The sequence below is a fragment of the Bos indicus x Bos taurus genome, chromosome 8, assembly GCF_003369695.1.
Source record: "Bos indicus x Bos taurus breed Angus x Brahman F1 hybrid chromosome 8, Bos_hybrid_MaternalHap_v2.0, whole genome shotgun sequence".
Taxonomy (NCBI): Eukaryota; Metazoa; Chordata; class Mammalia; order Artiodactyla; family Bovidae; genus Bos; species Bos indicus x Bos taurus.
Genome location: NC_040083.1, coordinates 63,101,256 through 63,118,005, shown reverse-complemented (window position 1 = coordinate 63,118,005; position 16,750 = coordinate 63,101,256). Strand labels below are relative to the sequence as shown.

Sequence of the window (16,750 nt, the reverse complement as noted above, 5' to 3'; positions counted from 1 at the left end):
TCTGGTCTCCATGTCTGTGTGTCTGTTTTGTAGATACATTCATTTGTGCCATATTTTAGATCCCACATGTAAGTGATATCATATGGTATTTGTCTTTCTCTTTCTGCCTTATTTCACCAAGAGTGATAATTTCTAGTTGCATCCATGTTGCTGCATTATTTCCTTCTTTTTTATGAGTAGTATTCCACTGTATATATGTATCTTCTTTATCCATCCATCCATCATTGGACATTTAGGTTGTTTCTATGTTTTGGCTATTGTAAATAGTGCTGCTGCGACTATAAGAGTGCATGTATCTTTTTGAATTATAGTTTTGCCCAGGTGTATGCTCAGGAGTGGGACTGCTGGATCATATAGTAATGCTATTTTTAATTTTCTAAGGGACCACCATACCGTTTTCCACAGTGGCTGCACCAATTCACATTCCCACCAACAGTGTAGGAGGGTTCCCATTTCTCTGCACTCTCTCCAGCATGTTATTTGTAGACTTTTTAATGATGGTCATACTGATCAGTATAAGGTGGTACTACCGCATTGTAGTTCTGATTTGCATTTCTCTAATAATCAGTGATGTTGAGCATCTGTTCGTGTGCCTGTCGGCCATCTATACGTCTTCTTTGGAGAAATGTCTATTAAGGTCTTCTACCCATTTTTTGATTCAGTTTGGAGGTTTTTCGTTGTTTTTGAATTGTATGTATGAGCTGTTTATATATTTTGGATATTAAGCCCTTGTTGGTAGCCTCACTTGCAGATATTTTTGCCCACTCCACAGACTGTTTTGGGGTCTTGTTGTTGCTTCTTTGGGTATTGGCCTGCACCACACAGCACGCGGGATCTTAACGAGGCTCAAGCCTGTGCACCTGCAGTGGAAGTGCAGAGTCTTACCCACTGGATCTCCACAGAATTTCCTGGCTTTTTTTGTTTTTAATAGCTTCTTTGGCTGTGCAAAAATTTTTAAGCTTAACTAGGTCCTATTTGTTTATTTTTGTTTTCATTTCTACTGCCTTGAGAGACTAAGAGAACATTGATATGATTTATGTCAGAGAATGATTTGCCTTTGCTCGCTTTGAGTTTTATGGTGTCGTATCTTACGTTTAAGTCTTAAGCCATTTTGGTTTTTTTGTGTGCGTGGTGTGAGGGTGTGTTCTAACTTGATTGTTTTACATACAGCTAACCTTCCCAGCTCCACTGCTGAATAGACTGTCTTTTCCTATTTTATATTTTTGCCTCCTTTGTCAAAGATTAATTGATTGTAATTGTATGTGGGTTTATTTTTAGGCTTCCTGAGGTCTTAAGATTGAAGGATAAAGGGCTGGTTCCAAGACTGACTACAGACACAATAAGTAAATGTAACACACGGTCCTTGACTGGGTCCTAAAAGGACATTACTGGACCAATTAGCAAAATTAAAAAATAGGTAGTGTATTAGATAATATACTGTATCAATATTATATTTCCTGAATTTGGTAGGTATCTGTGGTTATATAAGAGAATCTTTTTGTTCTTAGGAAATACATGCTATTTAGGGATGAAGAAGGGCCATGATGTCTGAAACTTAACTCTCAAATGGCTCACTAAAAATATATGTACAGTTTATATTTTTTCATTCTCTGGTTGTATTTTTCTCCTCTTACCACCATCTGGCTGATTCTCTCCTGGAGTTTCTCAGCTCACTTTCCTCAGAGAAGGACGCTCGGGTTGAATCCTCTCTACCACCCCTCTGAGGCAGAGCACTTTGCACTAGGAAAGTGCATAGGTCTCTGACAAGCCTCTGGATTGGCTGCCTAAGTTCAGAGTGTCTACCCCTTGTAAAATCAGCTCTGGCCCAGAGTGCGTCATGTGGTGCATAACATGGCTGCTACCACTGCTTCCTCCCTGGAGGTGGTGGGCACGAGGGTCTCCTTCAAGGGGTGTGGCAGGCCCCATGCTTGGTCTAGCCACCAGATACTACATTTCCAACTACCCAAGTTAATTCCAGAGAAACCCGAAGCCTCCTGCCCTGACTCTGCCTCATTCTTGCCTTCACTCTTTTAACACATGCTATGGGTGGATGCCTGCTCTGGGCCAGGTCTTATGCTATGTCCTATGGCACAGAAGTGACCCAGTCCCTACTCTCTTCGCTCTGATTCAAGTCGGAAAGGCATAAAAAACTCAGATAACTGAAGTTTAGAGCTAATCACAACCAACAAACAGAAAGCAGTCAATGCTGGCTGAGGGTGGAGCCCCACGGAACACAAGAGATGGGGTTCAAAAGGCCTCCTGGATGGTAGTACTGGCTGTGGCTCATGGGATGGAAATGGGCTATGAAACAGGGACCTGCCTGTTAGGAGGGTGTCCGGTGCCATCCCTGGGTTTCTGTTTTCTCTTCACACAGCCGGACCCAGCAGGACGGGACATCTCCATCCGGCCTCTCCTGGAGCACTGTGAGAACACCCACATGACCATCTGGCTTGGCATCGTCTATGCCTATAAGGGGCTTCTCATGGTAGGTGCAGAGCTACAGGCATAGTAGGGGAGATATTTCTCTGGCAGAGCTCCCTCTCTAGGGGTCTCCGTCAACATAAAAGTAAGCAGAACCCCCAGGACTAAGCCCTTGCTCTTTGCCACTCTCAGTGCCGGGCACGTACCATTTCAATCCCACGGCAACCATATAAGATACATACAAATAATATCCCCATTTCACTGATGAGGACGTCGAGGCTTGGTTTGCCAAGGTCACTGAGCTGGTAAGTGGCAGAATAACCCCCAAACCTGTGAGTGTGCCTCCCAGCTGCCACTGTCCTGCTCCCTGACAGCGGTCTGTTGACATCCAGTGCATGTTCATATCCTGTGGGAGGTGGGTGGAATCATCTCCTTTTGCAGATGCAGAAAGTCAGGCTCAGACATGTTCAAGGGTTTGCTGGCGGCCACCTGGTAACCTCCAAACCCAATACTCTTTCCACTCCATTCATCTGTTATACAAAGATCACATACCAAGCCCACCTCACACAACTGTCAAATTTTAAGGTTGGGAAGGACTTGAAAGGGCAGTTCCACCCAACCGTATCCTGGGTTGACCCTTGAATCTTCTCTCCACATCCTGTGCAAAACACACCTGCACCTAAATACCTTCAGGGTCAGGACACTGGCCACTGCACCCTCAGATCCTTCCACAGGAAAGTTAAGCCACCGTCTGCCTCTGCGGCAGAGAGGAGGTACCCAGACACACATCCAGCCCTGCAACACATTGCCAGAAGAACCCAGGCAGGTCTGTGGACTTGCCCGGCCTCTGCTTCCTCCTGTCTAGGATGCAGACAGCCACACCCAGCTGTAGGATTGAAGAAACCAGAATGAAGCAGGCGTTCAGCAGTGTGGCTTCCTTCCCTCTCTCAGTATCTTGCTTCCTGGGCTTCTGGTTCCCATTCTGATTGGAATTTAAAATAACAATTAAACAGTCTGTAAGATAACACACCTAGAAGAGAGGAAACAACTATGGTTGTAAAAATACAAATTACAAAATAATTATTAACTTATAATGGATATACCAGCTTATGAAATGCTTTCACATCCATCCTCTCATTTTATCTGGATAGAAGCCCTATGAGATAGTGTAGGCCCTTGGGATGATGTTAACTGGTTCATGCAGCTGTTGGATGCCCAGACTTCTTCAGTGATAAAGCCAGAGGGAAAGGAACCCTTTGTAGGATGGCCTCCTGGAGGGGCTGGACCCCAGCCAAGGCCCCTGCACCATTCAGTGGCTGTGGTCAGCTCTCCCGCCCACCCCACCGTTCCACCCAGCACCCCTCTGCACCTTCTCTGCAACCTGCCCAACCCTCAGAGGGGAGGCTAAACCCTCGACCATCTCTCCTTTCTGTTCACTGTTCTGGTTGTTCGGTCATTTCTTAGCTTGGGAGACCTGAAACATCAGCATCCCCATGCTCAATGAAAGCAAGTACATTGGGATGAGCGTACTTCAGAGCACATCCTACTTCAGATCACATTTGACTTCTATCCTGTTCATTTCTGTTGGAAATGTACTAGTCAGGAATAGAGCTTTAAGTGAGAGCTTCCCCTGGTGGCTCAAATGGCAAAGAATCTGCCTGCAATGCAGGAGACTCGGGTTCAATCCCTGGATTGGGAAGATCCCCTGGAAAAGGGAATGGCAACCCACCCCAGTATTCTTGCCTGGAGAATCCCATGGACAAAGAAGGCTGCAAGGCTACAGCCCATGGGGTCACAGAGAGTCAGACACAACTCGGTGACTAACACTTTCACTTTTCAAAACTGCAAGTGACAGAGAACTCACAATAATAGTGGTTTAAGAATAGATAATTTCCCTCTCAGGTAAGCAAAAGGGCTGGCGTGGAGGCTCCTAGAATCTGAGCCCTTTGGATCTCGTCTCCTTCACCTTCATCATACAACTTCCACATCATGGTCTAAGATGACTGCTTAAGCTCCTGCCATCACATTCCACTCCATCTACTAAGAAGGTGGAAGAGGAATAGCCTTCTCCTCTGAAGACACTTCCTGGAGCTTATACACACCACTTCTTGAACCACTGTCTTGAACCCAGTCATATGCCGTACCTAGCTTCAAGGACAACTAGGAAATGGAGTCTCACTATTCTTGGTGGCTCGGTGCATTGGAGGATAATACAAGTCCTAGACACATGAGTTCTGCCTGGTTTAAGAGAAAAAGACATGCCTGACTGTCTAGAGACAGTCCACTTTTATCACTGTGTTGCTCTGTGGCCTTGGGCAAGTCCCATCCTCCTTTCTGGGCCTCCCGGCTCTCTGTAAAGGGAGGGGATGTGGTTGAGACCGTGTCTGAAATTCCTTCCCACTGAGGCCTCCTGTGAACCTGTGTGTAAACCAGTGGTGGAAGTAAAAGGAGAACAGACAGTGTAACACCCTACTCTGCATTTCCTAGGCAGGACTCAACCCAGGGCCACAGGTGGGGACAGACTGTGAGATTCAAAAGACCTGGCCAGCAGCAATCCCGCTGGCCCTTACTGCAGCGTAGGCAGGAGTAACAGAAAAACCCTCAGCTCTGTCGCTTCTCAGAGCAGGAGCGCATGCCGCCACTTGCTAACAACCATCTCCCCTCTCTGTTCACTGTTCCAGTTGTTCGGCTGTTTCTTAGCTTGGGAGACCCGAAACGTCAGCATCCCCGCGCTCAACGACAGCAAGTACATCGGGATGAGCGTCTACAACGTGGGGATCATGTGCATCATTGGGGCAGCCGTGTCCTTCTTGACGCGGGACCAGCCAAACGTGCAGTTCTGCATTGTGGCCCTGGTCATCATCTTCTGCAGCACCATCACCCTCTGCCTGGTGTTCGTGCCGAAGGTATGGGCGGCCGCCGACAGCCCACCCTCACCTCCCCGGCATCTGGCCTCTGGCTCCCTCACAAGGGGATTGCCATGTTTCTTCCGCTTCTGAAAGTTTTATGCACTTAAAAAATAATAATAATAATGACCACAGTTAACATCACAGGAAGTTTGGAAAATGCAGAAAAGCAAAACCAGATTTTTCAGAAATCTTACATAGTCCTGCTGCCCAAAAATAATCACTGTTAATATTATGGTTTGTTTTTTTTACTATTAGTATTTCTGATTAACAGTCTTTTTTTTTTTAAATGATTTCCGCAGAGACGCTTTTTCAGATATAGCTACAATTATCGTACACTTTGTAGTTTGCCTTTTTAACTTCTGCCCTTTGTACTGTCCCACAGTTTATAATCATAATTGAGGGCAAGTACTGTAATTTACTCATCCACTTGATCCCTTATTGGTGAGTATTACAGTTTCTTCCAGATTTTTATATTATAAATGAACTTTTTTTTTCTACATAATACATTTTCCTTATTTCTAATTATAACCTTAAGGTGGAGTCACAGAAGTAGTACTAGTGGATCAAAAGGAATAACCATTTTTAATAACCACTTATATTTTTCATTTATCTGCAGGGCTGACCTGAGAGATATTTTCCAAACATTATCCTATCCAGCAGTGGGCAGGTGAACCAGAGGCCTTGACCCCTGCACTAGGCTGATCTGTATAGAGGGAAACCTGACCTTCAAGAATAAGAGGAGGAGCAGGAAACAGAAACAGCTGAGAAGCCATTGACCCAAGTTAGGGAGCATCTGCCTTAGAAAAGGGGGAGAGAGACCACTGGGGTCCCACGGCTCCTGTGGCCTCCTGGGCAAGGCAGTGTCAGCTCTGTTCTAGAATGCCTCTGGCAGACACTCCTTCCTTTAGCTGTCAACACCTTCCCAGGCTCCAGGTTAACACCACAGCTTCTTTGCCTGCACTCTTACTTCCCCTCCACCCTGTAGAGATGCCAGATGATTCTAAGCCCAGCTTTTATCGGTTCACTCTGCTTTTTCACCCTCTATAGCTCTTCACTGCGTTCCTGGCTCCAGGATCGAGTCCCCAACACGGGACTGCCTTCCAGGACCATTGGATCTCCTTGTCTCTCCCAAAGAACTCTGTCCACCATACAGCTGCCCTTCTCTATCAGCACCCTGAGCCCCAGGCCTCCCTGTGTTTGCATTTGCCATTCCTTCTCCCTAGACTTCCTTTATCCTCACCATCTTTCCAAAGACCCTCCACGGATCCAAGCCCAGGCCCAGAGCAGCATGGTGAGCACTCTGGCCTGGTGAAGATCCCTTCTCCATCCGTGCTCCTTGCCTCTGAACCATGAGGTCCTGGTGAACAGAGGCTGTGGCCATGGTTCTAACAAGCACAAGCTTGCGTACTGTCTTCACAGCTGTCGCCTACACCTGTTTTTATTTTCTGTGTGGAGTAAGGCCTAAGGCAGAATGAGGCTCAGTTGGACTGAGGCTAAGGGGCACTGGCTGGGCTCTGCAGGATGGCTGGGATTCTCATGGAATCAGGGTCCGGAGACCAGACATCTAGGAGCAAGGAAAAAACCAAGACCTAGCAAAAGGAAGGGCCTGCCCAAGGGCACAAACAAAACAAAAGGACGGAGAAAGCCTGAGCCTGGGCTCCAGACTCCCAGACTGTGGGGTTCCCAGGGTCCCATCTTGCCTCTGGCACAGGACCCCTGGAAGCAGCTGGATGGACATGGGGGAAGTATGGACCCCAGAGTCCTTTGTTCAGCCCTCCTTTGTCTTTTCAGCTCATCACTCTGAGAACAAACCCAGACGCAGCAACTCAGAACAGACGATTCCAGTTCACTCAGAATCAGAAGAAAGAAGATTCTAAAACCTCCACCTCAGTCACCAGCGTGAACCAAGCAAGCACATCCCGCCTAGAGGGCCTGCAGTCAGAAAACCATCGCCTGCGAATGAAGATCACAGAGGTACCTCCCACAGGGCTGGTCATCAGGGCCCCGTCCTCCCACCTGAGCCCTTCTGCCTTGTGCAGGAACTCTCCGGGCTGCCACTTCCCACCACATCCCCTCAGAGCATCGCCACATCGTGATGGTGCAGCCCCGTCTCCTGTCACTATGGCTGCAACAAGAGCTGGGGGAACGTAAACTAGACAGAATCTGACAGGAGTTTATTGCCCCCTTGGCCCAGGCTATGGGGTCCAGCGATGCCCAATTCAAGACGTTCTCTGACAGGAGTTCTTAGAGATTTGTGAGCCCCCAGATTATAGCAATGAGTTGGGAAAACTCAATTTCCTACTTGGGGCCAGGGCAGGAGCTCTCACTCAGCTGGAGCCTGTGTCTTCTAGCTGGACAAAGACTTGGAAGAGGTCACCATGCAGCTGCAGGACACACCAGAAAAGACCACCTACATTAAACAGAACCACTACCAAGAGCTCAACGACATCCTCAACCTGGGGAACTTCACCGAGAGCACAGGTAGGAGGAGGCGGGACCCTGGGTATGAGATATTTTACAGATGAAGACCCTGAGGCTCAGAGGGGCAGTGCAGGGCAGGTCTGAAGTCCCACAAGCCAAGCTGGAGTGTCTGAAACCCATGACTTCTGAGCACAGTTCAGTGTTTGGAGTCCCACCTGGGGATCCACCTATGCACGGCGCTTCTGTTCCTCAGTCCCCTAGGTTTCAGCTCCACGTGTCCACAGCATGGCCAGTATTCCCAGTGTTCTGATTAGGGGCACGCTGTTCTTAGTGAATAATGTACTCATACTTCTCCCAACGTTACAGTTTCAAACACACCTCATCAATGTACAGGTAGGGGATAGTCTATAAGATGACATGACGCTCAGTCCCACCAACCACTTGAAGAACAACAGTCCATTTTTTGCCTACATTTAGGAAAAAATTTTTAAAAGATCACTAGTGTTGCTAAGAGCATACGGAAATGGACATTTTCCTGCAATGTTTTGGAAGTTGGTCTGGCACTCTCTAAATGTCAGGTGTTAAGCTCATTCACTAGCGATTCCCCTAGCAAGAGGCTGCCTCTTGGAAACAGTCGCACATGGTCAAAGGTATAGACACACAGTGCTTATTGTAACACTACCTGTAGGTGAGAAAAGCTGGCATTAACTTACCTGTTTGTCATTTGGGGTGGTTTTATTGATTACGATACACCCCAAACAAGGCACATGATACAGCTGTTAAAAAGTGAGGTGTATCTATTTGTGCAGGGCTTCCCAGGTGGCTCAGTGGTAAAGAATCTGCCTGCCAATGCAGAGGATGTGGGTTTGAACCTTGGGTCAGGAAGATCCCCTGGAAAAGGAAATGGCAACCCACTCCAGTATTCTTGCCTGGAGAATCCTATGGACAGAGGAGCCTGGCAGCCTATAGTCCATGGTGTTGCAGAGTCAGATATGACTCAGTAACCAAACAACAAAAATCTATTTGTGCAGATATGGAATGATCTCTAAGAAAAGTTCAATGAAGACCAGAATTAAGATATACACAAATGCACACACATGTATGTATATGTGTTTGTATGAGTGCATTTTTTAAACAAGATTTGGTAGAACAAACACCAGATTGTTAACAGTATCTACCTGTGTGAAAGGGACAGTATGTGAGGAGAGTGGGTGAGAAAATTAATTTCATTTTATATACTTCTCTATTCTTTCATCCTGTCATTAGCATATATCATTAATTTTATAAAATCAGTTTAAGTCAATGAAAAATCTTTAGTTTCTTTTTATAAGTAATAAGTATTTTATTTTATAAACAATATTATAAAATTCTTATATATTGAGGGTTGACTGTTAAAAGTTTAGACTGAGATAAGTAACAAGGAATTGGGCACTTGTTGGGCACTTCAAATTAGTGGAGAAAAATGAATTATTCAATACATTTCATTGGGATAAATGGGTAGCCACCTGGAAAAGAATAAAGTTAGATCCTTACCTCACAACTTACCCAAAAATAAATTCCAGATGGATAGAAGATTTAAATATAAGAAAGTGACACCATGAATGTACCAGAAGAAGCCATAGGAGAGTTTCTTTTGTAATCTCAGCAGGGGAAGGGGAATCTTTTCTGTAAAACAGAGAAACCACAAAAGAAGAGGTTGACCAGAACACTGGACAGTACTTCAGCATTAGGCAAGGGGGCCATTCTAAACAGTGAAATAATCGCCATCACAACACCCAGAACTGTGAACAATGTGGTACTTCAGAGACCACAATAAGCATACTTATAACATGAGAGCTAAAGCAAGAAGGCAGAGCCTTGTTCAACCTCAGCTGGGAGAGTGACTCAGATTTTTGATGCTCTGTGTGTGCTATCAAATGACAGTGAAGGTATCATGGGTGTTCAACTCTGGGGTTACAGACAGATGTCAGCAGGTTCACAAACACAGAATCCGTGAATGAAGAGGATTGACTGTGTTCACGTGGATGCAAAATGACATACATATAAGGTTGCCCCCTGCAGCAGAAAAAGAAAACAGCCAAGCTCTTTTCCAAACCAAATGAATCTAGATCTCTCAGGTCAAGATCATGTTTTTATATTTCTTTAGTTCTCTCCAGGTGGTTCTGAAGTACAAAGAAGGTTGAGAGCATCATGTTTTGTGGCTACGCAGTATTTCTTTGGAGGCCCCATTTGTACATATTAGTAAATAACAAATCCATTATTACTGCACAAATTTGGGTTAGTTCCAACTTTCTGATATTGTAAAGGATAGTGATTTAAACATCTTGTATATATCGTCACACAGATTGTTAACTATTTCTTTGGGATAGTTTCTCAAAGTGGAAATTCTGAGTAAAAGAAACATACTTTTTAAAGTGTTTGATATTTATTGACAGTACCTCCCAGAAAGATTATGACAGTTTATACTCTCACCAACAGTTTACTATTATTATTCTTTTCAGTCTGTGGCAATCTTGGAGTCCTTTTTTTTTGTCATTACCATCCCTAACACACCGAAGAAGAGAACCTTCATATTAGAACCTCTCATTACTAAGTGATGTTACCTACATTGGTCAACTTGATTCCCTTTTTTCTTATAGAAAGGGAGGTCCCAGGGTGCACCATCCACATCTCCAGCATGCCGTGTCCATCCCTGGATGGGAGCTTCTAGGCTCCCTGCCTTGGGCTCAAGAGAGCAGCTCAGGGACCAGCGCTTAGAGAACTCAGGGAAGATGGGCTCTTCTGCATTCTCCCTTCTTGGGCAGTATCCTATAAATGGATACATTGTTGATTTTTTTTTTAATTAATAGAATTATTGCAATTTTGTTGTTCTGCATTCAGATGGGGGAAAGGCCGTTTTAAAAAATCACCTCGATCAAAATCCCCAGCTACAGTGGAACACAACAGAGCCCTCTCGAACATGCAAAGATCCTATAGAAGATATAAACTCCCCAGAACAGTAAGTACCTTCTCCTTTGGAATTATTGCCAGAGTACTGCACAAGAGTTTACAATTGGCACCATGTTTTCACATGCATTACTTTATTTGAACTCTACGGTAATTTCATGATACAGATCAAATTACAATGCTTATTTTACAGATAAGAAGACTAATACTCAAAGAAGCGAGGTGACTTGCCAAAGCTTACCAGTTGCCAAATGCAAGGGATAGGGTTTGAACTTGGGTCTGTCCAATGTCAAATCCCATGTTCTCTTCCTTTGTTGGGCTTCCCAGATGGCTCAGCAGGAGACTCCACCTGCAGTGCAGAAGACATGGGTTTAATCCCTGGGTCAGGAAGATCCCCTGGAGAAGGAAATGGCAACCCACTCCAGTATACTTGCCTAGAGAATCCCATGGGCAGAGGAGCCTGGCCGGGCTACAGTTCATGGGGTCACAAAGAGTGGGACATAACTGAACCAACTTAGCAGGCACAGAGCCTTTGTTACATGTAAAATGAATACATTTACTTAACACTAATTTACTGAGACCTATATGTATCAAGCACAGAAGTGAAGAAAACAAAAATCCTTCCCTTCATGGAGTTTACCTTCTATCTGGCAAGACAATAACTTAACAAAAAAGCAAACCCCTGTATGTAAATGATAGGTGCTTTGGAGAAAAATTAAGAGATCATAATTTTACACAGGGAAGTCAGAGCAGACTCAATGAGAATGTGACATCTAAGCAAAGCCCTGGACATCTCTGGCAGCTTTGTCCCCACTGGTAATTTTTAGTTCTTCCCAGTTTACGGCAGATTAGAAGCAGCAATTAGAAATGTCAACCCTGAAACTTGCTCCCTAGGAAGTGACAACATGGCGGGAGGAGCCAGCAAAAGGAGCCCATTCACCAACTGCAGTGTCATTTGGGGCCATGTAGTCACAGAGTTAAGAGCCTCTCGACCCACTTAACTCCAAGGCCTTGAAGCTGATGGGTCCAGTGTAATCACTGATGGTTACATGGCACTCATCAGTGATCTACCTATGAGTTCCGTGCACTAGAATGCAAGCACCTTGAAAGTAAGGTGTAAGTCCTTCCTATGTCCCTTGGATTGAACGCAGCTTCCAGCACTGAATTAATGAAAAAGCAAACAGGATCCTAACAGACAGCAGAGCACGTGGCTCTGACAGCAGGACACAGATCCCACGCTGCTCAGGGTGCTCAGGCACAACACCCTTTCCCAGGTCAGGTTCATTCTCCAGCTCCCCATTTTCCTGGACTCTTTGCCAACACCAATGACATTATACAAGTTCAACTTGAATTTCAAAATGAGGTCTCCGACACACTAATCTCTCATGAGCACTTGGGAGACACCATTCTGGCCAGCAGGTCCTTAGGGAGCGGGGGTAGCACTGCCTCTGGCTCCATGAGTCTCAGAACCTCACCAACACCCTGCCTACACACCAGGTACCCTGTGCGTTGATTTACCACCCATAAAGCACTGTCTTTCATCAGAAGAAGCCTCACCTTCCCTGGTTCTGGTTGTTTCTGTACCCAGAAGAGCAGGCTCTCTGTACCCTTTCCTCATCTTTATCATGGGACTAGCAATACTTCTTTTGCCTAGTGGCTTCTGTGAAGGTCTAGGGATTTTCCCACCTGAATGGCCTGTGGGACACAAGGAGGCCTAAGAGTTCAGGGAATGCAACTTCCCAGATGCAGTGGAGCATTGTACAAGATGCAGCAGAGCAGGGGATCAGTGGCCCGTGCACATCCCCCAAAGCAGTCTTCACAACAACTGAGGTGACTCTGCTGCCTGCTGGCCATGAGGACTAATGAGAAGGCAGGCAGAAGGGTAGGCGGTGAGCAGGGAGTCTCTGCTCCTCCTCTGTCATCCTGCTTACCCAGCCCCAGGTTGTCGTTTTTTGTTTGTTTGTTTGTTTGTTTGTTTGTTTTTTGTAACTGCATTTCTTGGAATTTGCCAAGGGTTCTGGGGGCTCAGAGGAGGAAAGAGCTCATTTTCTGGCGGTGGGGGTGGGGGTAGTACAAAACAGATGACATTTAAACTGGACCTTAGAGGGAAAGCAGAGGAAGAGCTTTCTAGGCTGGGAAAACAGCATGTGCAGAGGCTTGGAAGACTGCCCATAAGCAGGGTTTTAGGGAAAACTAGCCACAAGAGGGTAAAATATTTGGTGGGAGCAGGTAGAATATTCACCTGAAGAACCTGGCAAGAAGCAGATCTTGGGGAGCCCTGAATGCCCCATTCCAGTGTAGGAAAGAGTACACTAGTCACCAAGAAGCCACAAGACCAGGAAGGAACCTTTTGGAACTGGCCAGCATCAGGGATGCCAATGAGCAAGGACAGAGCAGCTGAGAAGCCTTTCAGGGATGGAACCCAAAGCCAAGTCCATTTGCAGACTTGCAGGAGTAGAGAACTGTCTGTGTTTGCAGCAAAGCCCTGTTCAAAGGGCAAAGTCTTGTTCTTAGGAAGCACTGGAAGCTCAAGAAGCCTGCCTCCTCCCTGCTTACTGTCACCGTGGTTATTGCCGGGCAGCAGTTGGCACAGGTAGGCCTGCATTAAACATCTGCCAGATAGGTAAGTGACTGGATGACAGGAAGTCAGACCCTGGACTGAGAGAGAACTGCACTCCCTACCATCAGCTTCTTGGCCCAAGCGAGTCCAGGGGCCTTCCTGGTGAGCACAACCAGCCAGCGTTCACTAACACTCCTCCCTTCTTTTCTCCCTGCCGCAGCATCCAGCGCCGGCTGTCCCTCCAGCTCCCCATCCTCCACCACGCCTACCTCCCGTCCATTGGAGGCGTGGACGCCAGCTGTGTCAGCCCCTGCGTCAGCCCCACCGCCAGCCCCCGTCACAGACACGTGCCACCCTCTTTCCGAGTTATGGTCTCGGGCCTGTAAGGGTGGGAGGCCTGGGGCCGGGGCCTCCCCCATGACAGAACCACACAGAGCAGAGGCAGCTGCTGCAGGAACACTGTCAGCTCTGGCTGTGGAGAAGCTGGCGCCACGGCTGGCCTTGTGGGACTGCTCAGATGGCATGCAGTGCACAGGATGGGGGGCACTTGGCACCTGACCTCGCGCCTTATTTGTGAAGTTTTTATTCTTTCACAAAGAAGAGGAATGAAAATGACCTCTTCCTTCATGTCTGCAAAGGAAGAGGAGCTAGGATATTTGAAACTTTGCAAAAAAAAAAAATCCTAGACAAGGAGAAAGTTGCTAGAACTCCAGCTAGAAGTCACTGAGTGGCCCTGAGCAGCCTTGAAAAGAGGCGAAGGCTTCTGGAGAAACCACCTCTGCCTCTCCACACACGCCACTGGCTGTGGCCCCCCAGGCCAGCCCTTCTCCCCTCTGGGGAAGGAGGCAGGCAGGGCAGCCAGGCCTCCAGCGGCCAGTCCGGCCAACTGCAGCCTTCCTGGAACAGGGAGTCTTGTGGGAAGTGGGGCCGGGCACAGCTCTGCGGGCCGAGGGCTGGGGTACCGGAGTAGGCTGACTCACACATTAACACAATAACACCCATTCCGGGACCGTGGGGATTTAGGGCACGTCACTGCAGACACGCTCTGCAGCATTCACCCACAGTCGGCCATGTCTTTGTGTTCCTATTAGGTGCTCCCCATAATAAGGGGAGCACCCGAGCTAATCATAGAATGTCCGTTCCCAGCAAACACGATAAAGAAAGATTGTGCACTTTAACCTCTCTCATCAGGGCCCAAGGGCTGGCTGGGGTTTTGTTTTGTTTTTTTCCACTGACTTTGTTTATGACCAAAGTGAATCGGGGGCATCTGCTAGAGAACACCCCTGTAGTCATGGGGAGAGTGTTAGCTGAGCGCTTCCCTTACCTTCCAGAAGGCAGCCTTCATCCAGACAAGCTGGCGGGCTCTGCCCTAGTGGGGGGTGAGGGGCGGGGTGGGGTAATCAATCAGCATAGTGATTCTCATTCATAAGATCACTCTTCCCTTTTAAAGGAACCCCAAAGAGCACCGGCCTGGGAGTGAGACAGACCTGGGTTCAGGCCCTTGCTCCACTGCTAACTCCTTCCATGACCTTGGGCAGGTCTCTTGTGTCTCTCTGAGCCTGTTTCCCCTCACTAACAAACTGGGGTTGAAATAACACCCGTCCTGCCTACCTCACAGGGTCGCTCTGAGGATCAAAACTTGATCTTGTCCAGAAAAGCTTCCTACCGATCAGTGAAGCGTCCCTGACCCGTGAGGTATCAGGATGACCATGACCTTCAGCCCTCAGGACAGTCAGGGCTGCAGCCCAGAGAAGCACCCAGCACAGCCCTCTGCCAGGATCCACCCAGCTGGAGAGGGGCTCCCGATGACTTTTGTGACATTCCTAGACAGGTTCATTCTCTGCTAAAGAAAGGCCTGAATGACAGTGTCCGGGACGTCTGCACAACTGAGCAGTCGCTCAACTCCCTAAAGAAACCTAATGGCAGCTTCAACAGGCAGGCAATAATCTCTTCCCAGACCACGGAAGTCAGGAATACAGCGCTGTCACCACCAGGTTTTGACAAAAGGGCCCATGGGAGTCTCAACCATCGCCAACATTTCAAAACACCCTATTTCACGTAGCATAGCATTCCCCCCTGCTCCCCCAAAGAGAGGTTATGGAGGAACGTAGCTTTTAGGGGGAAAAAAATGTTAACACATCACAGGTCAAGTTGAAGTCACTGTCTGTTTAGGCACTAAAAATCGGTGTTGTCACTCACTGTGTATTACAGTATTTACTTGCTTTCTTGATTTCACCAAACCAGATTTAATTTAAAGGATCACATTTAATTTTTCAAGGGGAAAGAGACAATTCATTGTACATAATGTATACACACACACACACACACACACACACAAAAACAATACCTGTAGAAATATTAATCCAGCATAGCAGGAAAAAAAACAAAAGTATCGGACAGTCGGAGGTGAGTGTGTGCATCTGTGACCCGTTGTGACTCCTGAGCGTGCACAGTCTTCTAGAGTAACCCACACAGTACATTCTCTGTCTTAATGATACTGTAGGTTCACCCAATTTTTTTTAATTTCCCCACAAATAACAAGACCCACAGAAGTGACTCTAGCTATTTAACGATTCTGTTCTTTTATATGCAGCAAACACACCATACATTTCCTAAGAGGCTTCAGCCTGAAGGTGTTTTCCAATGAACGTTAGTGCACAAATGCTTTAAATTAGACTGGAACTGCCAGAATCAAATGTAAATGAGGAGTTTCTCATACCCCTATTGCATGGTATAAATTTTTAATAAATTGTTGCAAATTTGTTTTTATGAATAAAAGGAAAAAAACTGTCTTTAATGCCTACTCTTCCCCAAATGCAGGTCAGATCAGGCCATAGCCTTCTGCTCAGAAACTCGGGGGGTAGCTCTGGGGGAGTCTGCCCAGCATGTCCCTTCCTTCAGATGCTGCCTCTGCAGACAGGAGCAGAGCAGCCCTGCTGCCTTCTGGTGATAGGTCCTGGGGAGGGAACCTGACCTCAGCTGGGCCAGTAAGTCTCTTTCCAAGGCAGAGAAGTTGCCCACAGAAGAGAAAAATGAAGCCAGCATAGAGAGAAACAGGATCAAGAGATGTGTCCTGATGGTGGTGTCCAAGCACAGGGTCAGCTGTTTCTGAAGGACAGCAGACCCCTGGTCTTCAGATTGTCGGTTCTCTCAATGAATCACTCTTTCTGCCTAGGTTAGTTCAAGTTCAGTTCCCAGTAGTTGCAACCAAAAGGTTCCTGACCAGTTTAGAAGCCTCACTGCCTCCCTGGGCCTGACTCTCACTCCAGGCCATGACAGCCTGTGGAGATTTGGTCCCAAGCTCCTTCCAGATACATCACCCACCTCCCCTGGGCCCTACAGACTACACTTCCTTCACCATACTGGCCCTCAGTCTACAGCTCCATCTCAAGTCCACCCCATCCTTCAAGGTCTCATCCAAAACGCCCTCTTAGTTCCCTCAACTGGAAATGTTCTCTTCTGCTGTCCCTCTCCCACCACACTGGGTACAGGC

The 16,750-nt window shown here is 47.0% G+C and overlaps 1 protein-coding gene across 2 annotated transcripts in view; it reads left to right on the top strand.

Moving 5' to 3' along the window:
• GABBR2 (gamma-aminobutyric acid type B receptor subunit 2) overlaps nucleotides 1-16,049 on the top strand; it is a 369,523-nt gene extending 353,474 nt beyond the window's left edge. The window contains exons 14-19 of one of the 2 annotated variants that reach the window (XM_027549741.1): nucleotides 2,375-2,485; nucleotides 5,103-5,327; nucleotides 7,122-7,304; nucleotides 7,682-7,811; nucleotides 10,632-10,749; nucleotides 13,478-16,049. In XM_027549741.1, coding sequence (XP_027405542.1) covers nucleotides 2,375-2,485; nucleotides 5,103-5,327; nucleotides 7,122-7,304; nucleotides 7,682-7,811; nucleotides 10,632-10,749; nucleotides 13,478-13,643 — 933 coding nt within the window. In that variant the 3' untranslated portion in view covers nucleotides 13,644-16,049. Of the gene's footprint in view, nucleotides 1-2,374; nucleotides 2,486-5,102; nucleotides 5,328-7,121; nucleotides 7,305-7,681; nucleotides 7,812-10,631; nucleotides 10,750-10,890; nucleotides 11,037-13,477 lie in introns of those variants that run through there. The other variant, XM_027549742.1, reaches the window with a different exon arrangement.
• Nucleotides 16,050-16,750: the final 701 nt, after the last annotated feature.